At 48.2% G+C, this 27527-nt stretch overlaps 3 protein-coding genes across 9 annotated transcripts in view; all 3 read left to right on the plus strand.

Moving 5' to 3' along the window:
* Positions 1-7455, plus strand: part of LOC307084631 (uncharacterized protein) — a 46295-nt gene extending 38840 nt beyond the window's left edge. Inside the window, 7 exon segments of the mRNA XM_079749093.1 lie at positions 502-841; positions 1335-1494; positions 4089-4193; positions 4610-4660; positions 4818-4851; positions 5028-5264; positions 6696-7455. Of these exon segments, the coding sequence (XP_079605219.1) occupies positions 502-841; positions 1335-1494; positions 4089-4193; positions 4610-4660; positions 4818-4851; positions 5028-5264; positions 6696-6706 (938 nt within the window). The 3' untranslated portion in view covers positions 6707-7455.
* A 422-nt stretch (positions 7456-7877) lies between these two features.
* LOC307084547 (borealin-like) lies at positions 7878-11656 on the plus strand. The gene is made up of 10 exons (XM_079748971.1): positions 7878-7921; positions 8182-8278; positions 8492-8620; positions 8898-8938; positions 9053-9125; positions 9298-9362; positions 9696-9772; positions 10069-10198; positions 10697-10783; positions 11417-11656. The coding sequence occupies exons 2-10, from the start codon at positions 8188-8190 to the stop codon at positions 11450-11452; spliced, it is 729 nt and encodes a 242-aa protein (XP_079605097.1). The 5' UTR covers positions 7878-7921; positions 8182-8187; the 3' UTR covers positions 11453-11656.
* Positions 11657-13606: 1950 nt separating this feature from the next.
* thrap3b (thyroid hormone receptor associated protein 3b) lies at positions 13607-26985 on the plus strand. Of its 7 annotated transcripts, none has more exons than XR_013812345.1 (12): positions 13607-13958; positions 17000-17160; positions 19186-20019; positions 20443-21099; positions 21352-21533; positions 21721-21832; positions 22239-22314; positions 23244-23419; positions 24044-24287; positions 24560-24724; positions 24801-24938; positions 25463-25522. XR_013812345.1 is itself a non-coding variant. In XM_079749737.1 (12 exons), the coding sequence occupies exons 2-11, from the start codon at positions 17033-17035 to the stop codon at positions 24907-24909; spliced, it is 2634 nt and encodes an 877-aa protein (XP_079605863.1). In that variant the 5' UTR covers positions 13607-13958; positions 17000-17032; the 3' UTR covers positions 24910-24955; positions 25463-25603. The 7 variants fall into 7 exon arrangements, 6 of the variants coding, with proteins under 6 accessions (XP_079605863.1, XP_079605864.1, XP_079605860.1 ...); XM_079749737.1 differs by having other exon boundaries at positions 24850-24955; positions 25463-25603; XM_079749738.1 differs by having other exon boundaries at positions 24850-24938; positions 25463-25600.
* Positions 26986-27527: the final 542 nt, after the last annotated feature.

The raw sequence follows: 27527 nt of genomic DNA on the forward strand, positions 1-27527 counted from the left end.
GTTTACATCTCCCTTTTCCCTTCTTTTTATACTATAGTAAATATTTGATGAAATAATGAAGTATGTGAATTCTGAAATTATTATGTGAATTTATAATGGCCACAGTTATAAATTATTCATTACGATCTGTTGGCCTTATCTGGCACATTTTCCTCTCAATAATTGAATCTCTGATTGATAGAGGGTAAGGAGGAGTCTGTATCCTAGTTAACATCAAGCAGGATAAAGCTTACATTAAAGGGCCCCTGTTATTTTGGGGGAGTGTCTAAAAAAATGCATAACGAATATATTGAACTCCATCGTCTTGTGGTGTCACAAGTTGACGGACTTTGAACTGGCTCGTAATCACCTTCACCCCTGTCGGTATATAAGCTTAAACTGACCCTTACGTGTGCCTTACAGTAGCTTTATGTTAACTGTACGCTAGCTTTATATTAGCCCTGTATACGTTTTTAATTAGCCTTACATTAATGTAAACCCCCTCCCTCCTCCTGTCTCCAGGCCCAGCTGCTGTCCCCTCCATCGTGGTCTCCCCAGGGCCAAGCCCCAGCATTCCCACCACCGCCGACCCAGCTCCTGCTCCCAGCGGCGACTCCGCCCCCTCCGCCCCAAGCCCCGCCCCTTCCGCACCAAGCCCCGCCCCCTCGGCTCCGAGCCCCGCCCCTTCCGCACCAAGCCCCGCCCCCTCAGCTCCGGCCCCGCCCACGGGCGGGGGCAGGCCCTCGGCCGGGACCAGTGACCCGGAGGAGGCGGCCCGCACGCTGGCCGAGAAGAGGAGGCAGGCCCGGGAGCAGAGGGAGCGCGAGGAGCAGGAGCGCCAGGAGCAGGAGCAGAGGAACAAGTGAGGAGGTCGAAGGTCGCCCGAGGGGGGGGGGGTAGCGCGAACCGCAGCGCGGCGTAGGGAGCGATGTTGGGTCCAGGGTTCGCTGCGGTGGTAATTAAAGTGACCCGTAATGGATTCGTTTTCAGGCTGACGTAAAGCAAATAAAGTTAATGTAAAGCTAATGTAAGGCTAACGTAAGGCTAATATAAAGCTTATACAAGGCTAGTGTAAAGCTAGCGTAAAATTTATGTAAGGCTAACATATGGCTAATTTGGAGCTTGTACAAGGCTAATGTAAAGCTAGCGTAATGCTAATGTAGGGCAAACAAATTGTAATGTAAAGCCTATATAAGGGTAATGTAAAGTGAATGTAAGGCTAACATAAGGCTTATGTAAAGCTTATACAAGGCTAATCTAAAGCTAGCATAAAGTTAACATGCAGCAAATGTAATGCTAATATAAGTCTAATTTAAAGCTAATGAAGCTAATGTGATGCTACCCCCCGCCGCCAGGCTGCTGCGCGAGGAGGAGAGCAGGAGCCGGGAGGAGGAGTCGCGCCTCATGGCCCAGCAGCAGCGCGTGATGGACGAGGAGCAGCGCCTCCAGGAGGAGAAGGAGGCGCAGGAGAAGGCCCAGGCCGAGCAGGAGGAGAACGACAAGCTGCAGAAACAGGCGAGTGCCCCCTGGTGGCCTGGAGGTTCAGCTGACCCACCGGCAATCACATCCATCGGGATTAGTATTTATCCCTTAGGACTCTGTGTTTAGCTAACTTATTTAGAGTTCAGAGATGTTGGTTGCTCTCGTGCTGCTTCGTAAGCGACCCCAGAAGTGTCTTTCCAAAGTAAAGAAATTTTAACCTACAGAAAAAAAATGATCTAAAGACTGAAACCTTCATAAACCCTTCATGGCGATATCTGTTTTTTTTGGGGGGTCGGTTACAAAACACCTCTGACCTCGCTCTCACAACTCCCTCCAGACCTCCTCCTCTATAGCGGCTCCAGACACCACAGCCCCCCGTCACTGGACCCCCCCACCCCAGCCGTTATAGTTGAAGGGTTGTCATTTTCCACTCCCCCCCCCTGACTCCCTGATCCCCATTATGCCATCTGGCTTATAGATTACTGGGAGTGCTGCTGCTGCTGCTGCTGGTGGTACTGGTGGTATTAAAGTGGATCCATTAAACAAACTGGATTCAGCTTGGGGCGGGGTGTGTGTGTGTGTGTGTGTGTGTGTGTGTGTGTGTTGTGTGTGTGTGTTTGTTGTGTGTGTGTGTTTGTTTGAGAGAGTGGGTGCTGTTGATGCTGGGGGGTTACAGTCTGTCCTGAGCCACCTCCTCCACCCCTCTCTCTCCCACCTCCTCCACCCTCTCTCTCCCACCTCCTCCACCCCTCTCTCTCCCACCTCCTCCACCCCTCTCTCTCCCACCTCCTCCCCCCTCTCTCTCCCACCTCCTCCCCCCCCCTCCCACCTCCTCCCCCTCTCTCTCCCATCTCCTCCACCTCTCTCTCCCACCTCCTCCATCCCTCTCTCTCCCATCTCCTCCCCCCTCTATCTGCCACCTCCTCCCCCTTCTCTCTCCCACCTCCTCCACCTCTCTCTCCCACCTCCTCCCCCCTCTCTCCCACCTCCTCCCCCTCTCTCTCCCATCTCCTCCACCTCTCTCTCCCACCTCCTCCACCCCTCTCTCTCCCACCTCCTCCCCCCTCTCTCTCCCACCTCCTCCCCCCCCCTCCCACCTCCTCCCCCTCTCTCTCCCATCTCCTCCACCTCTCTCTCCCACCTCCTCCATCCCTCTCTCTCCCATCTCCTCCCCCCTCTATCTGCCACCTCCTCCCCCTTCTCTCTCCCACCTCCTCCACCTCTCTCTCCCACCTCCTCCCCCCTCTCTCCCACCTCCTCCCCCTCTCTCTCCCATCTCCTCCACCTCTCTCTCCCACCTCCTCCACCCCTCTCTCTCCCACCTCCTCCCCCCTCTCTCTCCCACCTCCCCCCCCTCTCTCCCACCACCTCCCCCCTCTCTCTCCCACCTCCTCCCCCCTCTCTCTCCCATCTCCTCCCCCCTCTCTCTCCCACCTCCTCCCCCCTCTCTCTCCCACCTCCTCCCCCTCTCTCCCACCTCCTCCCCCCTCTCTCCCACCTCCTCCCCCTATATCTCCATCCTCCTGCTCATCTATCTCCCCCTTGCGACCTCCTCCTTAGTCCAGCATCCCCCCCCTCCATTTCCCACCTCCTTCTCCTCCTCCTCTATTCCTGTGTGTGTGTGTGCGTGTGTATGTTTATGTACATGTACGTGTGTGTGTGTGTACGCTTACATGGGTGTGTGTGTGTGTGTGTGTTTGTGTGTGTGTGTGCGCATGCATCTGTATGGATGTCTGTGTTTGCGTGTGTGTGTGTGTCTGTCTGTGTGTGTGTGTGTGTACATGAACATGTACATGTACATGAGTGTTTGTGATGCGCGAGGCACCAGCAGGTCAGACGGGACCCCCGTCCGTGTACACATACCAGCTGGTGACCTCCATACTAGCGTTAGCTTGGTCGCGGCGGGCAGAGTGGGGGGCGAGAGAGCTATTGTGACAGGAGAGAGAGCGAGAGGATTGTCTTCGGCCTTGTGGAGGAATGTGAGATAACGCAGGGCGATGCTGGTGTAGCGCCCGGGACAGAGCTGGCCATGGGCAACGGGCAACGGGCCTGGTGTCGGTTAGCTTGACCCCTTTGTAGCGCCAGTGGTGTGACTCAAACCGACGTTCTCCCTGTGCCCCAGTGTGGTGGGGTACACTACGCTATCCAGCTCTGTTTCAGGAATATTGATCCTGAAAAAGAGGATCAATATATTTATTATTTATAACAAATCACTTTTTTATGAAGGATTTTTGAATAATTGTAATAACAGTTCGATTTTCTTTTGCTCATTGCAGATGTTGTTGATGGTTCAAGCTTCCTTTTTGCTATTTGTCTGTCTTTGTTAGCTGCAGTGATTTATGGCCAAAAGAACCATGATATATTGTATAATAACTTTAGAAGGAGACGTCAGGTTTTCGCCGAAGAATGACGCGGGCCTTTGCTTCCCCCTGGTGGTCAGTTTGTGAACTGACGTATAAACGCGTCAATTCACAAAACGATTTTTACCCCTCTGTCGTCAGCTACGAATTACGGCTAGGGTTTTGCCTTTTAAAATGTGGAATGGTTTTTCGAATGCAAAAGCCTGCCCTGAGTACACTGTCTGCCTTTATAACTAATAACCTATTGTTCTTGTTTCTCTTCCTCAGAGGGAGGAGGCAGAGGTGAAGGCCAAGGAAGAGGCGGAGAAACAGCGGGTGGAGAGGGAGAAGCATTTCCAGAAGGAGGAGCAGGAGAGGCTGGAGAGGAAACGGGTAGGTGGAGTGAGTGAGAGAGAGAAAGGGGTTAAGAATAGAGGGGTTTAGGGGCGCCCCGGTGTCTCACTGGGTAGAGCGCGTACCATATAGGCTCCGCCCTGAACGCATCCACCTGGGTTCAAATCCTGCCCGTGGTCATTTTCTGCATGTCCTCCCCTTCTACGCCTTCTCCCGTGCCTTCCTCTCTCTCTCACTCTATAGTAAAGCACAAAAAAAGGAATAGAGGGGAGTAGAAAAGGTAGAATCGTGGTAAATAGAGATGGGACGCTACAACAGCCCATCGCCCTTTAAGCTGTCGCCAACGGCAACGCAGCCTTTGCACAACCACGATGTTGTCAAGGTGAAGATGCGGTTCACTGTGTTTTGTTGCGTGGAGGACGGACCTGTGATTGACAACACGTTCTCGCCCACAGCGCCTGGACGAGATCATGAAGAGGACGAGGAAGAGCGATGCAGGAGACAAGGTCTGCTTCATCCTAATCATCATCATCATTTTCTAAAGAGACACACTGTTGCAGTTCCTTTTTGTTCTCTGCTGGTTGTGGTTCTGACAGGATGCTTTTTTTTGTGCGTGTGTGTGTGTGTGTGTGTGTGTGTGTGTGTGTGTGTTTCCGATCACAGAAGAATACCAAGGCCGCAAACCAGGTCACGAAAGGTGACAACACTTCCATCCGTCCAATCCTGTTTCTTTTTTTTCTAAACGTTTGATGTGGAGCACTTTGTTACTTGTATTTCAAAGACATTGTACAAATAGTTCTAGTCTCTTCTAGAAGGAGAAGTACTGCTAAGTTCTAGAAGTACAACCACTCATCGTTTATTATATCTCTTTAGCACCAGAAGGCTCGCCGAACCCCCAGGAGCCAATGAACAACGGCGCAGCCAATGTCGTCAGCCAATCACAAGCCGTGTCCGGGACAGTTGCGGTCAACGGCGTGCAGCCCGCCGGGCACCAGAACGGCCTCTCAGCCAATGGGGATGCAGCTAAGTTCGGCGAGCCCATCTTGGACTATGAGGGAGGAGAGCCCTTCATGATGAAGACGGGACCCATGAAGCCACAGCATGTAGCAGGTAACACAACCAGGACACCGTGTCCATGTTCAGAGTTCACCTGGACTCTCATGGCCTCCCCACTTCCCCCACCCCTCCTACGCACTTAATGTAAGCTGTACGTCCTGGCACTTAATGTTAGCACTTATTGTGTGTTGTACGTCCTGGCACTTAATGTACGCACTTATTGTGTGTTGTACGTCCTGGCACTTAATGTACACACTTATTGTGTGTTGTACGTCCTGGCACTTAATGTACGCACTTATTGTGTGTTGTACGTCCTGGCACTTAATGTACACACTTATTGTGTGTTGTACGTCCTGGCACTTAATGTACGCACTTATTGTGTGTTGTACGTCCTGGCACTTAATGTACGCACTTATTGTGTGTTGTACATCCTGGCACTTAATGTACGCACTTATTGTGTGTTGTACGTCCTCGCACTTAATGTACGCACTAATTGTGTGTTGTACGTCCTCGCACTTAATGTACGCACTTATTGTGTGTTGTACATCCTGGCACTTAATGTACGCACTTATTGTGTGTTGTACGTCCTCGCACTTAATGTACGCACTAATTGTGTGTTGTACGTCCTCGCACTTAATGTCCGCACTTATTGTAAGCTGTACGTCCTGGCACTTAATGTACACACTTAATGTAAGTTGTACGTCCTGGCACTTAATGTACGCACTTATTGTGTGTTGTACGTCCTCGCACTTAATGTACACACTTAATGTAAGTTGTACGTGCTGGCACTTAATGTACGCACTTATTGTGTGTTGTACGTCCTCGCACTTAATGTACGCACTTAAAGTAAGTTGTACGTCCTGGCACTTATTGTACGCACTTATTGTGTGTTGTACGTCCTCGCACTTAATGTACGCACTTATTGTGTGTTGTACGTCCTCGCACTTAATGTACGCACTTAATGTAAGTTGTACGTCCTGGCACTTAATGTACGCACTTATTGTGTGTTGTACGTCCTCACACTTAATGTACGCACTTATTGTGTGTTGTACGTCCTGGCACTTAATGTACGCACTTAATGTAAGTTGTACGTCCTGGCACTTAATGTACGCACTTGTTGTGTGTTGTACGTCCTCTCACTTAATGTACGCACTTATTGTGTGTTGTACGTCCTTGCACTTAATGTACGCTCTTAATGTAAGTTGTACGTCCTGGCGCTTAATGTACGCACTTATTGTGTGTTGTACGTCCTCGCACTTAATGTATGCACTTATTGTTTGCTGTACGTCCTTGCAACTAAAAATAGTACTTTGTTGCATAAGGGGAATGGGTTAACCTAGCGGTTGTTAGTGCTTGGCAATTGGTTCTATGAACATCCTTACTGTAACGACATGTTGTTTCTCCTTCTGACAAATGTACTTTTGATGATGATGATGATGATGATGATGATGATGATGATGATGTTGTGTTCCCATGGTGATCCAGAGGTCCTGTGAGTCTCCAACCTCGGACGGTTAGAATACCACCCCTGGGTGTCGCGTCGAGCAGAGGGACTTGATCTCCAGCACCCCACCTCACTCACACACACACACACAAACATATCTACAAACATACACACACACGCAAACATACACACACACACACACACACACACACACACACACACACACACACACACACACACACACACACACACACACAAGCCGCTTGTATTAGGGAGGGATTGGAGTGATGTGCCAAACCAACCACCAACAGAAAAAACTTCCAGAATATCCGGCCGCTGCTGTTGTCGACGCAGAGCCGGTGAAACACCGCCAGCAACCATCAAAATATGAAAGATATGAAAACAAATGAATATAATAAGACAAAAAAATAAGTGCAACAAAAGTATTCTCTGTGTTCTTGTATCGGTGCCGCATTAGTCGAGTTTTAACTGAAATGTCACTCGCCGATTTTATGGTGCACCTTAAGAAAAAAAAGACTGACATTGTAACAATTTATTAGTAAACTATACGAACCTGGACATACATAATATTTGACTGGTTGTTGTTATTATTGTCGTTGTAATGACATGCTAATGTTCCTCTTAAGTTGAATGATGTGTTTTTCTTTTTTTGTCTATTTCGTCTGGAATTCTTGATTTATTTAACTTAGAAGCAGCGAATGAACGGCCAGACAGCGTATGTAAATGTATATCGGCTGCCTGGGCCGCTGTTACTGAGGATCTGTGAAATAAAGCTTTATTGAAGGGATTCTATGGGCGCGTCTTGTCTATTCTGTGTCTGAAACTCCCATCAACACAACGACGTCATGCTTTAATCGTTAAATCATGGTGTCCTTCGTCCGGTTTTAATTCAGTACGTCTGTTTTATCATATGTGGTAGCTTTCCTTTGCAAAAATAAATCAAAAGAGGGATATAAGCAGAAACGAATTGAAGCGTTGCTTCGTTTTTCTGTGCTGCTGCTGTCAGGAGGCGGTCCCATGACGTATTGCTCTTCGCTCCGGGAAGTGATTGGTCCAAATCAAATACATGGATCTTTTTTCTGTGACGCGCCCTACAACGCCCATTTCATTGGTCAACTGAACACATGGATTTCTCTTATTGGCGTATCGCCCGGCTGCTCTACTTAGCGTGCAAAATTTAAAAACCTATTGGAGTGAGCTACGAGAACTCGAAGACTTGACTCTCTAAAATAAAATAACATATAAGGTACAATTGGATGTATAAATGCACTGGCTCGCTTGGTACTGAATACATGCTGTCATGAAATACGTTTACACCGTTTAATTTCAGGGTTTCGTTATGAATTAGCTGGAACATCTGACATTAGCACGCTGTCTTTAGACACGGTTTATTGTGTTATGTTATGTTGAAAATGACTCACGCTGCCCGTCGATTGTATTGAGGAATTATTGTATTTGTGCTCATGGGTCAGGACCAAAGTGTCTAAATGAATCGTTTACATCCAGGCAGCCATGGCTCCCAAGAAGAGGAACACAAAACCAGCCAAAACAAACCAGAGACGGGCCCAAATCCATGCTTTTCTCGAGGACTTCGACGCAGAAGGTAAACGGCCTGTGTCATGTGTCTCGTTTGAAATCCATTTTAGGGTTTCTTATGCATCATTCCATGTCTGTATTCACTAAACCATATGCAGTCAATAAATGTTAAAAATACACAAGCAAATATAAATATTTTAGAATACTTGACATGTCCTGCTACATCGTGCATCAAATTCTTCCCATGTGTGTTATGTTACCCTCTGTGTTGCGTCTCCAGTGAAGGCCAGGGTTCTGCTTATGAAGGAGCAGCAGAACCAAATGCTGATGGAGATTGACCACAGATACAACATGGCCATCATCAAGCTTCCCAAGGCCGTCAGGCAGATGAACTGGCTGCTCTACTTCAGTAAGGACACTCTTGGTACCTGCTGACCTTTGGGGTCACGGTAAAGGGGTTAGGAGCTTGGTAAAGAGGGGGTTCAGTAGATGGTGTTATTAAAGGCTTCCCGTTTTACTGCAGGGTGTGATGTAGATTGGCTTTTAAAAGCTTTATCAAAATGTACCCTCTAGTGACATCGGGCGTGTCACCCAGATGAATGATGGGTAGATCAGCCCAGCCGGAGTGGTGTTCTCTGTGAATGAGCTGTTATAATAGTATGATGTTTCTACTCCTCTCCCTTCAGATCCAGAGAAACCTCAATCCCCAGAGGTGGACGACTCAAAGGTACGTTCACCCTCTGTATCAACATCACCACATCTTCAGTATGTACCACAGCTCAGGAAGCTACTGATGTTCTCGCCACCCGTAACTTTGTGATTGTTGTGTCTCTGGGTTTAGAAAGAAGAGGTTCCTGAACTGGAGAACGTTCTGGTTGAGAACCACTTGGCCGCTCCTAAAACGCCCCCAAAGGGTAAGTGGCTGCCTGCTCCTCAATGACATGTATTTTAAATCCCTGTAAGGGTTAGGGGCTAAGAGTCTTTGGATAAAAGTATCTTCTAATTGACTGAATAGTAAGTTTAAAGGTGTGTAGCACTAAGGTGTGTACAAATGCTCATGACATCATCCCTCCGTCTGTCTTATAGCGTCCAAGAACGCCAAGTTTAGTTCAGAAGATGAGAACACAACACCTTGTACCACGACCAAGAAGGTAAGGATAGAGCTTCCCCTCAACCTGTCGTCTGCTCAGGGTCCTAGTGGACAAAGAGGGGCACATCCAATCCTATTTGATAGCAAGAAGACACCTCCATTCAATGGAAACCACACAGTCTGGTTCAAACCACTGGATCCTGGGATCTGTGGTTCGCTGGAGGGCTCGGGTCACTTGAAAGAAAAATAAAGACAATGGGGGACCTTACAGAGGAAGAAATGATGTAACCTCATCAGGTTGATGTTGTAGCATACTTTGTGTTTATAAATGATTAAAAAAACCTGATGCAGGTGGTTGGGGTATGGTCTAATCTCTGGTCCTTCTCTCCTCCAGGGCAAGTCCAAGAGGCCCCCCGTCGCCCAGAAGACCAGGGTCCAGTCTGTGGTCGGGATGGCCGCCTCCACCAGGAAGTAAGGCCTTCTCCCCAGTAGTAGAGCACGAATGGTTTAGAGATGGTTGAGAGTCCATATCCTAGCATTGTTTCAGTGGATCAAATATGTTTTTTTGATGAATCAATTATTCATTATTTTGATTTCTAAATGTGTGTGTGTGTCTCCTAGGTCCACCAGGAAGTATTTATTTAGTCCTGCCAGAAACGTGCTGGACTATTCTACGATCACGGGCGCCACTCCTCTCATCACACCCCGCTTGGTCTTTTAACAAGCGGCAGCATAGCAGGAGTTCTGATGAGTGGTTGTGATTGCAGGCTTCCTGAGACCCCCGCGGTGCGGGTCCCCCTACAGAAAGAACGGGTCTACAGCGTCTCGGTCAACGGCTCTCCCATACAGTCCAGCACCAAGGACATCATCATCAACGTTCCCATCGGCAACGGAGAGGTGGGGCTTCACATGGCTTATGGATGCTTCTTTAATTCATCTCCTTGTTCCACTGTTGCTTAAACACAAACACACACTTCGAGGTAGTGTAGGCGATTTATTTTAATTCACATTTGTTTTAATTCTCTTTACTTCCCCATAGTTGGGTAGCTATCGGTCGTAGGCCCATAATAAGCCTGGCTAATCGTTCCGTTGAGCCTGAGTCTTCTACAAGACTAAGAAGACCTATTGAGAAAGCGAGTAAGCTATTCACCTCTTGTTGGAATGGGTTTGAAGGGAAGGGTGAGATTTTTGGGTTTGGATCGTTTTAATATCATCTTACTCAAGCTTAGCTTTGATCAATGGATCCTCGACCAAGCACCATCAGTTTCGCAATATTGCTGGTGATTTGCTTCAGCATTGTTGAAGGCGTCCTCAACCCTACACTTCAGTCTACCTGTAGGCATTCTTTAGCCAGATTCCCTACCTTCTGCTTAAGTGTGTGTGTTGTGTGTGCAGAGCATCCAGCTGCTGGCCAGCCAGATGGACAGTGTGGACCTGTCGTCCCTGGATGCGACGGCCCTCCAGGGCATGAGGAACCTGCAGGTACGGCCCTCACAACCACACTCCTAGGTTTGGTACCAGTACTATTCACTGACTGGCCTGCCATCACCAGAGCTGATCGCAAATGCTATGCGTATTAGTCTGGAACCCCTCAGTTCATCGCCGTTTTGGGTATCAAAGGGCGTAGACCAAAATGCCTCTGGACACAATTGGATGGACCTACAGCCAATCAGAGCAAAGAAACGTGTGACACAACAGCGGCAGCTATCTTGGTTGTTTATGAAACTGCCTGAACCGTGCTACCATAGGGCTCTCCTCTCTCATGGTATCAAGCCCGACCCATATTAGATACGTTTTTAGGATTGATCCGACCCAATCCTGGTCAGCTGGAATTCTGTCTGAACAGGAGGGGGACTAGACTTCTATGCCAGAGCAAATAAAACATGAGGTTCCAGTTTCATCTGGTTCCAGACTAATTGTTGTACTGTATGGTCTGTACCATAGTACTCCTAATGGCACTAGTGTTATATTGAGGTATGACACTTGATACTACAGTAGGCCTACTACCATTAGTACTTTGTACTGCCGTGTTGCAGTACCATCAGTATGGAGGTTTAGGAGTACGATCTGTAGATATTTGAGACTATTCTTAATTCTTGTTTCTTTCCTTGACAGACTCAACTGGCCACACTCTGCCGGCGGAGAGAATAAGTTCGACCCAAAGGACAGATTTGTAAATACTGTATTTTACCATTTTATTGTTTTTACTGCTTGTTATGTTATCTTCAAGTTGATTGGCTGGAAGTGCATTTTTTTAAAAAAAAATATTTGCGCTGGCTACATAAAGAACCAGACGTCAAATATTAAAAGAAGTCCCATAAAATTGCACTCAGTATTTGCAATATTATAGGGTTGTGTTTGTATAATGAGGTTGCACTAAATTACTTTACTTTGACTTTATTAAAGTATACTTTCAGCCCTCTTTGCATACCTGAAAACTGTTGGTTTCTTTTGGTGGCAGATATTTCTGAAGGGAAATGCTTGAAGGGAAATGTCTTCTCTTAATGACTGACAGGAGTTTGTTACATTAAGGCTTCTTTCCATCTGACTGTGCCAACATGGTATCCAGTCTAAACAGCCTGATGCAGCCAGCATTGCTGTGGTGGGATGTTTGGCTTCAGGCTTGTGCAGTGGAAGAATGGCTGCCTGATGCCACCTTGAACCTACGCCCTGTCTGATGGACGGGTAGACATTTTGGATCAGGTAGCGTGGGGTTCCATAGTGTTTTATCTAATACCAGAGGAGGGCCAAACTATTTTTGGTTTTGAGATCCAGTCTGTGAAGTTTGATATCCCTGATGAACAGACTACAAGGTCCTGACGACCTATTTTGCTGAAAGGAAATAAGGTCGAAATAAAGGGTGAAGTGTTAGTGTAAACCACTAGAGGTCCTTGTTGTACATGTACGTCCTAAACCCAGAGGAAAATAAAAACCGGTCGCCAAAACACTTGTATATGCTCCCGACCGGGAATTCTTGACAAACAATTCAATATATTATATTTAGTCTGCCATTAGCCCACATATGAACACGTTAGGGCTATTCCACCCTGGGGCTTATGACATCCTCATTAAAAACTCAAAACAATTATAATCCAGTTTAATTGTTTACACGGGCAGCCACACCTGCTCTGCCTGTTTGGCAGGAGCGTGTCTGGGGGAGGAACAGAAGTACCATGGTTGAGAGCACACGCACTCTGAAACCGCTGGAGGGGATTTCGATTTACAGCAAGACTACGAGCTATTCATTTCAGGAAAGTGCCGCGGGTGTTATTATAATGGGTGTCGGAAAGAAGGGGGCGGAGGGACAGACACCTGTGGATGCGTTCTTGTTGTCTCGGTTTATGGATGGACTTTGCATTCATAACACATTAACATTTGAAGACATAAAATAGGCTTAAAGTGTACTCATAGTATTTCCGGATACATCATGGATGGACCCAACTAACACAGAAGTGCAAGATTGGTCACAACGTATTTGCAATTGTAAACATTTTTCTCTAACTATAATAGTAACGTTGTCTTCTTTACGTTGTAAACTTTTAGGCAACGGTCAGTAGTCAACTAGAGAACCTTTGCACTCATAACCAACACAAGTAATTGCCGTTTAGTCCTATTAAATAAAATGCTCAAAGTTTAACTTCAAGTTCAGCCAGTAAATATTAAACATGTGAGGACGACTGCTAAAAATGTCAACACGAGTAAGTAGGAAAACAATACGATTCAGTTAATGTACGTGGCGATTGAGACGATTCTTAATTATTACACGAAGACGACATTTACAAAGTCTATAACCGAACAGTATCAGTTCAGTAGTATTAATTCCTCACTTCACCACCTCTCACGCCTGCTTTGCAGATAGTACGGCTGGCATGATGTGATTAGAGACGGAAATAGTGCAGCATAAATACCCCTCACCTACTAACTGGTGTTGAGGAAACGGGTTACCATGTTACCATGGGCGAAAGGCACAAACAAATGACGAAAGTATGCCATTACAAAAACATGTAGCCTAGAGTACACTCAATGAAAGGCCCAATCAGATAGACTACTTTTGTTTGGGTTTTCTTTATAGTCCAATTTTCCAGGAGATTTCTATAAAAAATAAAACAGATAAAAAATATCTTGAATAAAAAGTCAGACTTTTGCCATTGGCTTCAAGGGCCAAAAACATAGATTGCAGTGTATTTACTGTCATTGAGGGAAATTTATGAGATAAAAAATGACTAGGTAATTTTTATACAAATCGTAAGGAAATTGACTTCGCTATTCATCTCGTTCCCTCGCCACGTCTCGCGAGACTTCCACTCAGCGCACTCGAGGAGGCGGTTGCTAGTCGTAGTATCGAGCGACAGCAAACAGAAAATGAAACGTTTTTACGGTCGCTAACACTCGCATCGTCTACAACGGCGGAGCTTCACCCTACAACCAACGGGGTTAATCTCGTTCCCAGTGGTTAACAAAATACATATCCGCCGCTAGCTAGCTAGCAGCTAGTTAGTGCGCTAACCGTGGGGGCCGACGGTCGCAGGATCAGCCTGCACAACCAGGAAGCTACAAGCGGCTAAGCTTCGGCGGTAGCCTCACTTTGAGCAAGGCACTGGTCAGAGTCAACACGGACAGAGAGAGAGAGAGAGAGTCTGCGGTGTTACACAAAAAGGTTAGTTCTGCTTCATTCAACGAGTGGGTCAATACTAACAGTGGACGGCGTTCAACGGCAATGCAATAATGTAAGCGAATGACTTGGCGTGTTATTTAGTGAGAGAGAGTGTGGCTAGAGGGCTATGTGCTGGGGACTGCACCATGCGGATCACACGGGTCCTCAGCGGTCCCGAGTGTCGCTTTTATTGTGTGTCTTGTCTCGTGCTCAGGCAAGGTCGGTCTCGTGGTCGGGTCTCGTCTTGATTGACGGGCAGGTCGGGGTTCGGATGCACCAACACAGCTTGTTTTTATAACCATGGTGGTGGTTGGCACTGGGCTGCATGATGTGAAGATGAGACTCAAGCCAGTTTCATAAATAAAATAAAGTTGTGTGTGATGCTGTAGATGTTGATTCGTTGGCTTTATTGTTATGGTTTATAGCTTTGTTTTTTAGCTGTGGAGGCCAGTTTCGGTCTATTGCAGTGTGTCTTCGAATTAACACTCGTGGATGATTTATTAATTTAATGAATTGGTATCAGTCAAATCAGGCACTGGTTCACACCCTCGATATGTAATTAAGCATTCTGGATGAGTAGGTTTGAGTTGTATATTTGTAAACTATCATCCAGTTGCCCTTTACTCCTGAGGCATGTGGGTGGGCATATGTTCTGCTAAAGGGCAAATACAGTGTTTACCTTATCTCTTTCTGGGCTTACGGGAATCCTATCCTATTAGATTTGATGGGTCTGTTTGTTCAAGTTAGGTATTTGAGAATTCAGTTGGTTGAACTATTTAGCCTGTGGTGTGTTAACCTGTTTATACGAAACCATTTTAAGGTATCGTGGTTACAAATTAATGCCATATTAAAGTAATATTCAGGCCAAATTGTCATATCTAACTCTACTCTCCTAACGCCTCTGATTCACTGTGCCCCATTGGCCATATCCTAAGCCAATCAGAGTGTTTTTTTTTCATTCCATAATAGTATCTGCCTAAGTCGTATGGGATTTTTGATGCTTGATGCAAGCTTAACCTTAAAATAAGACTCAAGCAATTATGCTATGAGGCCCAAAAAAATCTAAAGCCTGCCTGCAATACTCATGTGCCTTTTCATCAAATCGAGTGATGGGCTGACGTGCAGGTGACCACATTTGCTGGAAGTCCTGTTTCAATAAAGTCGGTTTTCCGCTTTGAGAGTTGCTCAACCAAACCCAACCAAGTCAAGATAAGCTTCCTGAGTGGCGTGCTACAGATCCGCTCCTGTCGATTGCAGTCATCTACATGAAATGCTGATAGTGGGTTTCTGGAGGGCCCTTAGCCTGCAGTCGGTTGTGGAGTTGAGGAGCAACAGTTGTTTTTTTTGATAGCAGCTGAATGGACAATCCAGGTAGCCGTATCAGCAACCTCTTGACCTGATGACACTCCAGTGGTGTCCTCAGTCACACATGGTTCCGCCCCACCGCTCTGAAGGTCTCAAGGGTCCTTCAGCGGGGAGGAGGTCCGTGAACTGTGACACACTAAGGCACTCCCTGTCCTTTTAAGGGTGGTGCATGTTGTAATTTCTCTGTCATGAATTGAATGCTTTAGTCACCAGAATATGCTTTTCCCGGAGCTACACACAGTTAATTCCGATGCAGGCCAATAAGAAGCATGTAGGGACAGTTGGGGTTATCTTGTAGGATGTCTACAGGTAGACTGTGTACATGGGGACTGGACACTATTTGACCTACATCGCACATTTATGGGGTCGGACTGGATGATTTTATCTGTTGCTGCCCAACCCCCTTCCTCTGAGGTTGACTTGGCCTTTCACACACGTTTCTATCTTGTGTTGCACTCATCAGACCTTCAGAAATGCACGTATTCAGCGGTTTTTCTAAGGAGCTGGGAAGATTATTCATTCAGTAATACGGTTATCATAATTGATTTAAGGATTCTGTTGAGAGAGTGGCTGCTACCCTCCGACCAACAGCTGCACGGCTTACTGCAGCGCAAAACGAAAGCAGAGCTGAATTCCTGGCTACGCCAAACCTGGGGCAGGATTTGGTGGTCCTTTTGGAACACTAATCATCATAATCTCTATTTAACCGAGATCTTTAGTGGAATATGACTACGCCATCTTATTGTTGCTTTCTTCACGGGGTCTTACACTACCATGCACTCATCCTCAGCCTGTCTGTGTCAATCTACCATCTTTTGTATTGTCTCTTTTCTTCTTTTTTATCATTTGGGTGACTAAAGGTAAAACCGAAATCTGAGTCCCTTGTTATTGCCAGAGCACTGGAAGTGCGACCTAGTTGGCTTTCTCCGTAAGGAGGATCTTTCTCCGTTCTTCTCCGGCTGCAGGGTCTTGCGTTGCTGATCCTATCTACTGCAGGGATGGCTGCAGCTGTCCTTGGGGTAATTGGTCTATTTAAGAGGCCTTTACCCACAGGGCACCCCCCCGCCCCCCATGCTGTAAATAAGTTCCATTATAAAGGAGTCATCTTTATTCCCCCCCCCCCCCCCCCCCCCCCCACTGGCGCTCCTATGAAGGTCGTAGAGGGGGTGTTCAGAGGGGCTGTTGGCCAGAGGATCATGAGGCTGAGGTGAAAGGATCTCGCTGAAAGGGTTCCAGGCGTTGCAGGCATTCCCCCAGACCCAGGCTGTCTTTGGCTCTGGAAACATAGAGCCCCGATTAGGGCCGGTGATGCCTGGACCTGGGGGACATTGAGTACGCACTTTTTAGAGAACAGCTGCTTACTTCCCCCTGTGATGTGTCTCGGAAAATGGTGTTGGGCTGCGACTAACAATGTGTTTCTCTGTTTCGTGACCATGACTTCAGATGCTGCGTGCACGCAAATAATAAAGAGTTTGAGCTGCAGGTTATTCTATATCAGCTCTCTTGTGCAACGTTGATGCTATCATAATTTAACAAAAAATACTATTCATGCAAACCTTGCATAATCAAAGCCACACTCCTTTTGTTCAAATGCTTCGATTGTTCTCACTCAGCCTCACTTGTAACTCGCTTCAAAAATTGTCAAAAACGTCATCCGAGATTCTCTTGTGTATTTTCAGGGACCACTAACTCAGACAAAGACGGCTACAGAGATGTCCAAGGCACCGGATTCTCCACCCAGGTCTCGCACTAGATCCCGGACCCGCTCCAGATCCAGGTCCTACTCCCGGTCCCATTCCCGAAGCCGCTCTCGCTCCAGGTCCAGGAAGCGTCGCTACAGGTAAACCAAACCAACTCCTCCGCGTTAGAAGGATGTTAAACTTAATACAGAACTCCTGCTTGATGGTGAAACTCTACTTCCGCCAAGTCTCATTGTGACTGCGTGTTGAAAAGGGCGTTCTTCACCTCAACCACTGTTCCCACGCCCCGGTTGATGAGGCTTGCAGAGGGCGGGGCTGGCAGGCGTTTTTACATTTGCCGTCAGCCAATCGTAGACCAAACCACATTCCTCCTCCTGTGTCTTGTTACGCACTAACCTGTTTCCCTCGATGAGACCGCCGTCTCGCGGAAGCCGGATGTGCCCTGAAGGCAGTTCACGCTGACGAGACACGACTCGGTGCGGTTATTCAGTTGGAGTACAGTTATTATTTTAAAACTGAAACTGATGCGTAAGTGTCAGTCTTTTCACCCCACCACTGACGCTGAAGGGCTGTCCGACAAGAGATCCGCGGCAGATTAAGGAGCTCAATATTAGGTTTCGTCGGTTGCAGTTGTTTTATTTCGGTCTCGTCGCACACACCTTGGCCGTGGATTTGTAGCCGTGGTGCTGTGCACTCCCGGTTGTGTTTTTAGGCTGGGATCCAGGAGCCTCAAGCCGCCCTCTCTGCTATAGGCCTGTCCCCGTGAACGCAGGCTGTCAGAAGGGTGGTGGTTTGTTTGAGGACCCCACAGCAGGTCATCGATTACTTGGTCAAAGGGCAGCGAGGGAGCTGTACCGGCCCAGATCGGATTGTCTGCCTATGCCCACCTAGCATATCAATGGGAACATCCCCGCTAGCATGCTATGCTCTTTATTGACGCTGGTAAAGTGTGTTGAATAATCGTCATGAGGAGTCAGAAGGGGTAAGCTGAGCAATCGCTCATTTAAATATCGACCCCACTGCCTTGCGCGTCAGTATCACTGTGCTTTGGTTATACTAATAGCAGAATTTGCATGAGCCTAGCTCTCTTTAGATTTGCTTGCTGTTTGACATGCAAAGGGGAGTCAGTGAGGCACTGTTAGTCCTATGTATTTCGATGGCTTTATATATATGGCTTGGTTTTGGTTTTTACTAGTTGTCTCATTTTTGGTGTGGTCTTTCAGTGTTTTATGTTTCAGTTATTATTCAAAACTTTGTCTGCTAGTTTTTCTTCTTCACATAAATTGCATTGTTCTAGTCGACCCCTTATTGATATACTCCCATATCTATTTGCGTCATTAATACTATATCAATATTTATTCATGTTATTTGAACTTTCAGCTCTCAAAAGCCACGTAGTAACTGAAGTTTCATTGAACAAATATTGACTAACTTTAAAGAGTGCATAGTTACTCCCTTAAATGTTTGTATCTTTTGTGTCCTGTTTGTATCCTTTGTGTTCACTACACATGAAGTACATGTGTGTTCTTTGCATATGACCTACCTATAACACAGGGTATAGTGAGAATGAATGTGTTCAGATCATGGCCGTGTTAAATATTCTTTCATCCTGCGGTGTCGCCCCCTGCTGGCACCAGTGTTTTGATTAACACTAACATGCAAGCCTCAAATGTTTGTAGGTCTAGAATTTGATTGGCCTCGTTTGAGATATTAAATGTATGGTTTAGTTTTTACTGTTGACTGACTTTGATATTGTATTGCTAGCCTCCGTGCTAGTGCTAGTGGTTTGAGTGTAGACTAGATTAAGTTGTGAGCTTGCTCTAGTAGAACTATATGCTAGCCAGCCATTTTGAAAGGCAGCAGTTGATTTATTGTTTATTAGTTGTAGTCGGACAGTACAAACCATCCTGCTCCTTGGGTCTTCCCTCTAGATGAATAATGTATCACCTTCGCCTGTTTAACTACCTAGTTAACGGTTTAGCTTTGTGTTGGTTTAAAATATTAGCTTTGGTTTAAAGGTTCTTCTAAGGGAGTACTTGGCAAATATTACTACTAGTAAACTAATTAATTTCTTCCTGTTTTCCCTGCTCTCTCTCTCTCTCTCTCTGTCTGTCTCTCTGTCTGTCTCTGTCTCTGTCTCTGTCTCTCTCTCTGTCTCTCTCCAGTTCCCGTTCCCGGTCCCGCTCCAGGTCCCACTCTCCCCACAGGAACTACCCCAGCCGGGACTACCAGAACAACCGGGGCAACTACCGGGGCTACAACCGGGGCTACCGCAGGCCCTTCCAGTACCGGGGCAGGAACCGCGGCTACTACCCCCGCGGGCGCTACCAGAACCGCGGAGGCAACTACGGCTACCGGGCCAACAACTGGCAGGACGACGGTGGCGGAGGAGGCCGTGGAGGAGGAAGGGGTGGCGGAGGAGGGGGCTGGCACGACCAGGACCACCACCACCACCCCCACCACCACCCCCAGCCCCACAGCCCCAGGCGGGGACGCTCCCGCACGCCCAGGAAGCGCTCGGGAAGCCGCAGCCGCTCCCGCTACTCGGACCGCTCGTCGTCGGGGCACTCCCGGCACTCGCGGCGCTCCAGCTACTCCTCACGCTCGCGCTCGCCCTCCCCCCGCCACCGCAAGAACGCCGGCGGCGGCAAGGGGAAGCCCAGCACCAAGGAGCCCAAGGAGAAGGCCGGGGAGGGCCCGCCTGAAGCGCGGGAGAAGAGCCAGGAGCGGCCCGACGGCAGCTCCATAGAGAAGGTGGCCGGGGGGAAGTGGATCGACTACGACACCAGCCCCAAGACGGCCGGCGCCAAGGAGGATGCGGGCGGCTCCGGGAGCAAGGGACCCCTGTGGAGGACCGTCGGAGACGACCCGCCCCCCAAGGACACGTCCAAGAGCCCCCCGAGGGCCGGGCAGACGGCCACCTTCGGAGGGTTCGGCTTCTTCTCCAAGGAGGACCCCAAGGCCGGGGACAAGACGGGGATCACCTCCGCGTTCAAAAAGTAGGGTTCTGTGGGGTCCCCCTGCTGTAGGGTTCTGTGGGGTCCCCCTGCTGTAGGGTTCTGTGGGGTCCCCCTGCTGTAGGGTTCTGTGGGGTCCCCCTGCTGTAGGGTTCTCCTGGGTGGCTCTGGGGTTCCTGTCTTGGGACTGGTAGAGAGGATGTTGAGTTGACGTCGGTTTTATCCAAATTGACTTGACGAAGCGTAAGCATCCGTGACGGCGGTAGCTGATAAAAGTATGTTCTCAATGGCCTCCTTTTTGAAAACAATAAGTAGAAAGCACAGCGGAGGAGCTGAAGGAACCAGAACATTAATTTATTGGACTTCAATGTATGGACAGTCTTTTCTTTGGGGTAAATGTATTAAAGTTATTAGCGACCTATTCATACAACCTTCCTAACAAACGCGCCCCCTCTTCCTCTGTAGGTTCCTGGCGGAGAACAAGTCTGCGGACAAGGATCTGGACCGGCAGGAGCGCGACCCGGAGAAGAGCAGCGGCAGCAGCAAGGCGGGCTCCGCCTACAGCCTGCCGGCCTCCGGCGCCTCCTTCAGGGAGGCCAAGGAGGAGAAGGTGCTGCCCTTCTTCGCCGCGGGAGAGGAGGAGTTCCTGAAGGCCCACGGCATGAAGGACAGCGGCGAGGGACTCGCCGCCGGCGGCGCCAAGCCCCAGAGCGCGCTGTCGTCGCGGGAGATGTTCGGCAAGTGGGAGGAGGAGACGGGCTACCCCACCTCCTACCCCCTGCCCGCCAAGGAGAAGAGCCGCAGGGAGGCGGCGGCGGCGGCGGCGGCGGCGGCAGGAGCCGAGGCTGAGCCGGAGGAGAGCGTGTACCGCAGCCGCAAGCACAAGAAGGAGGAGAAGGCCAAGAAGAAGGAGAAGAAGGAGAAGGAGAGGGAGAAGAACCGGAGGAGCCCCTCGCCCATGCCGCTGCCGCCCCCACTGCGCCGGGGCTCCAAGAGCCAGGAGCGGGACCGGCCCCTGTTCCCCGCCGCCATGGCGGCCCGCGATGGGTCCCCGGCCTCGCGCATGTCCATCACCCGCGCCGACTTTGAGCAGAAGATGTCCGCCATGGACGAGATGCCCGGGTACGTGCAACGCCGGGCCGATCCCTGTACCGACACCCGACACCCATTCCATTAGTTCTTACCCCTTCGTCTCTCACTATATGGATCGGTCTCCTGCATCCATGTCTCTTTTTCTGTACCACTCACCCGCCTCTCTTTAGACACCTCTCAGCTCTATCGCTCTTTATTTAAATCACCCTCTCTCAACACTATTATAACTCCCATGCCTTTCTCTCTGTATTTCTCTCTCCTGCTCTGTGTCCCCGTCCCCAGCTCCTCTCTGCCCATCGAGAGGCGGGCCTCCAGGGAGCAGGCCGCCGCCGCCGCCATCGCGCCCCCCAAGAAGGACTCCGAGTTCCGCTCGGTGTTCAACCAGATGCAGCTGGCTCAGCTGCGCCAGAGCCCCTCGGATCTGTTCGCTCAGCACATTGTCACTATCGTGCACTACATCAAAGGTACAGTGAGGCGTGGGGCACCGGGCGCGCACCGCGGTCACGGTAGGGCGCAGAGTGGGCGAGTCTGTCCATGACACGGTGTAAAGCCGACGACTAAATCGGTCCACTGCTATTTTTATATTTTATTTGTGTTTTGGGGCCTTCTGGGGATGATCAACTCTGTGTTTCTGTCTCTGGTTTGGTGCAGCTCAACACTTCCGCTCCTCGGATATGAGTCTGAGCGAGAGGTTTGCCATCTACCAAAGGAAAGCGGCCGAGGTAGAAATGATGAAGCCAAGGAAAAGCCCCGAAATCCACAGGTAGCGTCCCGCTGTTGTACCGGATTCTGACCTCACGTGTTCAGCATGTACTGACGGTATCTTGCTATAGTTGAAGTAGGTTATGTAAATATGCTGTAGACATGCCTTCAGATAGTTTTTTGTTACCAAAGTTAGCAGCTTAGTATTATACATCAAAGATATAAAAAAGAAACTGCATTAGTAAACATGAGTACAGTATTTTTTTTAAATACCCTGTTTAATCACAGGGTGTGTTATTGTGTGTATATATAGTACATACATTATATTTAGTATTGTATATTATATTCATACATAGATTAAACGCATCACAAACGGCGCAAAGCATCTTTATTCTACAGCTGTTTGGATGTTCACGGCGTCTCTAATAACCCCACCTTATAAAGCCCGTCTCCTTTCCCCCTTCCAGGAGAATCGATCTCTCTCCCAGTGCCTTTAAGAGACACTCTCACCTGTTTGAGGATATGGAGGACACCAGCTACAAGGTGACCCAGTCTTTAATAACCAAACATTTCACCTCTTTTTTTGGAGAAACAAAACCAAAAACAAAAGCTCAAGGTCAACCTTGAGCCTCGTGCAAGGCAGCAGTGTTCAGCTATGTGCTTTTCTTTCAAAGGATGCATAAAAGTCTAAGTTGAAAAAGCGCCCCAATTGCGTATTGTGTAACGCGCCGAGCGAGTCCAAGCCTATGACATATGGTTATTGATTGGGTACATACGAGCCCCAAGCAAAGGCTGTCAGGAGGTGACTTAAGATCCAGAGTCCTCAAGGAAACCCTTATCAATGCCTTTACCTTGTAAGTATTTCCTCCGATAATCCACCCAAAAAAGCTACCACTGACCCAATGTGATTCACGTGTCTGTTATGAAACTGCTATGTGCATGCCTCTCGCTCTGGCCTCTTCTGAATGGCTGGATGGAGATGTGAGGAATGTGAATATTTATACATATACAGGTGCATCTCAATCAATTAGAATCTTGTGGGAAAGTGAATTTATTTCCATTTAAAAATGAATTATTAAAATGAATTAACCATTCCACAATATTCTAATTTATTGAGATGCACCTTTTTGTGTGTGTATATATAGGTTTTGTTAAGTTTTATTTTTGATGATTGAATACTAATGGCAGTACTGGAACTACTCACACTAAAACATGTGACCTGTGATTTTAAAACTGTATTTTCCAACATCACCAGCAGAGGGAGTATCGCACCACTTTAGATTGTACATCCTGCATCTCTTGTAACAGAAACCCAGTTTGATATACCCTCCCTCATGAACGGCACACACTCCACATATTACAACCCCCTACCAGGGCCAACAAAGATGAATTAAGTCAACGTGTCAATTATTTGTTCAATCTGTCCCTCGTCGCGTTTGGCTAACCTGTCCGTCGGCGGTCTCTCTCTGCAGGACCCTAGTAAAAAGGTCAAAGGTGACGTGATGGACCTGCGTCTGGATATTGAGAGGCGCAAGAGGTTCGCTGGGAAGGAGTCCAAGAGAGACGGGGCCAAGAGCTCCGGGGGTTCCCGTGGACCCAGCAGGGAGCGCTCCTCTGAGAAAGCTGGAAAGCACCACAAGAAGTCCAAGTGAGCAGCCAGGCTTTTACGTCCTCACCGTGCGTCGGGGGACCTCCGAGGCCTTCCCCCGCGTCGGGATACATCCATGTTATCGCTCATTTGTTTTTTCGTTTCATAAATTGTGATCAACAATTGTCGCACACTTTATCCGGCACTTTTTATAAATTGACGGGCACTTTTATCTCGCACGTTTCAACAGTTATCGGGAACTGTTACCGGGCACGTTTCAATAATTATCGGGCACTACACACACACACACACACACACACACACGCACAAAGCGACTTGCAGGGGATTTAATATTCACTGCAGGACCGACTCCCTGGTCATTAAAGACCAGGGAGGTGTTAAATGCCTGAAGGGTATTTTGCGCGTAGTTATGAATAATCATAATCATAAGTCATTTGGTTCGTATATACAGGAATTCTAAGAGACTTGGATGCTAAAATGAATCATTAAAAATCCATTTCAGCTTATTTCAGTAATCTTCAGCGACCCTGTATGTATATCAGGGGACCCCAAGGTTGGGACCCCCCCCCCCCCCCACTAGACTCCATCGGTGTCCCCGTAGTGTTTTAGCTCTGCCATCGGTCGGAGCTGTACCTCCTCTCAACATCTTCTCCCCGCCCGCAGGAAGAGCAAGAAGAAGCGGGATCGCTCTCCTTCTTCCTCCTCCTCCTCCTCCTCCCCCTCCCCGTACCCCCCTCCCTTCAGGGGGAAGGACTACGGGGGGGAGCCGCCCGGGCCCCCGGGGGACCACATGGAGGAGGGCTACGGCCACGGCCGCTACCCTCCGCGGGACTACGGCGGCCCCATGGACCGGGGCCCCCGTGACTACGAGGGCCACAACATGGACCGGGGCAGGGGACGTGGCTTTGTAAGTGACCCCACCAGAAACCCACCCCCTCGCCCCTAAACCACACCGCGTAACCCGGATGTAACCGGGGGCCGGTTCCTAAACCAGCTCAGACTGTCTCCGTCCCTCCCTGTTCAGATAATCCTTTCTGTTGATTCCTGGCTCCTAAAGTCCCATCAGCTGTGATCAGATTAACATCAAAATCTATATTTTTTGCACATTGATTTGAAAGTGAAAATTTATCCTATATTTGTTTATTCGAGTAACCCAACCGTTTCTTTTGGATGTTTCAGTTTCCCAGGGTCCGGGGGCGGGGTTGGAACCGGGGTGGTTACCCAGGCAACAACAACAACAACAGCAGCAACGGTAACCCGGCCAACAACATGAACCCCCCCGTGAGACCCCCCGACGAAGAGTGGGACCCCGAGTACACCCCCAAGAGCCGGAAGTACTACCTGGTCAGTCCCCGAAACATCCCCATTCATTTCATTAATTCATAGACTTCCTTTAATTGAATGTGATGTAATCTTATAGCAAATACCCAATCAGTTGAAGTGGTGAAGCAGAAGATGATTTCTTTTAGAAAACTACAAATCCCAGAATCCGCTCTCAAAAGGAGAAGCTCAGTATTGAGCGTTGTTGATTGATTTCTGATCACTGGAATGTGTCCTGGTGAGTCTGTGGAGCTGGTGAGTTGCTATACAAACGTGCGGTTCAGAAAGTATTACAAATGACATGACGTAAATCTTTTTTAATGATTCAAAACTTGATTACCATAACTTTAAAGGGGTCACATCATGCCACAAGGTGCAAGTGCGATCTGCCATTACAAGCCGTTTGAAAATCTGCCCTTCCCTATGCCTTAGTGACATCGCTGGTGGGCGTGTCAACCTAGATGTATGCTGGGATAGATCAGTCTACCAGCCTCCACAGTGGACAGCAGCAAACGTTGCGGGTCTACCCATTCAAACGGCTTGTAACGGCTGATCAAACTCCCACCTGGTGGAATGATTTCACCCCTTTAACCTTTAAGCTACTGAAGATATCCCCTCATGTATTCACTTATATCTTCCTTCTATATCAACGCCGCCGATAATCGCGTCCTTCATCACTTAATGCCAAAGCCCTTCCTCACCGCCGCCCCTCTCCCTAAACCTCCCGTCCGCCTCTTCCCCCCCCCCCCCGTCTCCCTCCAGCACGACGACCGCGACGGCGAGAAGGGCTGGGTGGACACCCGGGGCCGCGGGCGGGGAGGGCCCTTTCCCACCCGCCGGGGGCGCTTCGTCTACCGCAAGGGCGGGGCCAGCCCCAAGTGGACCCACGACATGTTCCAGGGCGGGGAAGAGGGGGAGCTGGCCGACGACACCATGGAGCTGGAGCACAAAGAGAGCAAGGCCGAGACCGCCGCTCCCAAGTAGTGCGTCTTCATGCGCCTCCAGGCTGTCCTGGGGTCTCCTCCTCTTCTTCCCCCTCGGCTTCACCCCCTCCTCACTCTCAGAGCGCTGTTTATGATCACAGATCTGTTTTGGGATTTTGATTTGTCGTTTTTTTTTGTTGCACTTCGAGTCGTCTCATCTTTCTCTTAAGGTTTAAAGTTGGTTATAATGTATCAGCAATTTTGTAATTGGAGGGAAGATGGGAGCGGGAAAAGGAGAGATTGGAGTTAATTGGCCTAAAATGGACAGCGAGCGCTGGGTCTCATGTGATATTGAGGCCCGTTTTGGTTTCCCCGGTGAAGCAGTGGGTCACCTTGCGAGGCCGTTAATGGGGACGAGACAGACAGACAGACGGACGGACAGGTCTTCTGAGAAACGCATGAGTAGCAAATTGCATTTGTGCCTTAGATTAACATGGAGTTGACCTTAAAAGGAAGTCCGTACTGCTAGCTGTAGCTCTGTACCACTCCAACTGAACAGGGTTGGGCAAACAGTGAAAGATCAAAGGGTTTTACTTTTACTTTAATTTAGGTTAATGAATCCAACTGTATACTGCATGAGATGTTGATTCATCAAGTTAATTCATTGCGTTTATTCCACGGGACCAATTATAAATACACATACAGATTTCACGATATCCATAAAGAAAGTCACCATTCGCACCCGCCGGACTTGCGTTGTTTTCTTGGGTCTTCAGTTCAATCTCCCTCCACGCGGTGCCACTCGGTCATTTCGTTCGTCACCCGTGGGTGTTTTATCTGTGTTTTGACGTGTACTCATTGATTGTGGATATGCTGCCCTGCTTTTAAATTCGGAGACGATTAGTGACCGTGCCATTTCGTTTGCTGTAGAGGTGTCGGTGACTGCTTCAGGGTAGTACAGCTGGCCTTTGTGTTCACATTTTATGATAGGATCAAAAATATTTGTTTTTTTTTTACGAGGAGATGAATAACTTAGATATGCGTCTTACGTTTGCGCTTCAGTTTTGGCAACATACCGACGCGGCTGTTAAATCGTGCCCTTTTTTGTTATAATTTATGGCCTGGGAAGAGGGAAAGAAGCGATGCTCGGCTGTGTGTGAAGATATAACGATGGGAGACTGCGGCAGAGTAGCAGAACATGTTGTCTGATCCGTCTGTCCGTGCAGCCTGTTGGACTGGACTGACGCAACACATATATATGGAATCGGTTGTTTCAAATTGGAAGCTGAAATGTATTATTTTTTTTTTTACCGTTTCCTAATCTTTGAATTATTTGTCCTTTTCAATAAATCTTTTATTTGACTTTGTGTTCAGACTATTTTTTATATCTATGTGCAGGGGCGCTGCCAGGAATTTTGGGCCCTATGAAAGATTCTAATTTTGGCCCCCCCCCAACATCTATCGACTGTTTTTTCAAAACAAAAAACATTTCAAGACATTTCAAAAAAAAAAAAAAAAAGGCAATAATATATTATATTATTAATTGCCATCCGCGGGCCGTGGGCCGTGCTGCGTTGGGCTGGGCCCTTAGAATCAGTACCACTTTTCCCCGCCAGGTAGCGCCCCTGTCTATGTGTCTGTCTTTCCAACTCTATCTTTATCAAACGTTATATCTATCTTTTTGTACATATCTATTCCTCTTTCTAAATGTTGTACTTTTTTTTATTAGTGTAACACAATCGTGTAAATTCGCTAATATGGAGTAGTTGTTACCGCCCAAAGGTGCACATACCGCCAATCAGGAGAGACCTATTAGTCACCGTCTGGGTCAACAGTCTCCTGATTTGTTTTCTCTGGCACCCAAAACACGCGCTGATTCAGCCGGCCCGGGGCCACGCGCTTCC

Source organism: Pollachius pollachius, assembly GCF_949987615.1.
Source record: "Pollachius pollachius genome assembly, chromosome: 13".
Lineage (NCBI taxonomy): Eukaryota > Metazoa > Chordata > Actinopteri > Gadiformes > Gadidae > Pollachius > Pollachius pollachius.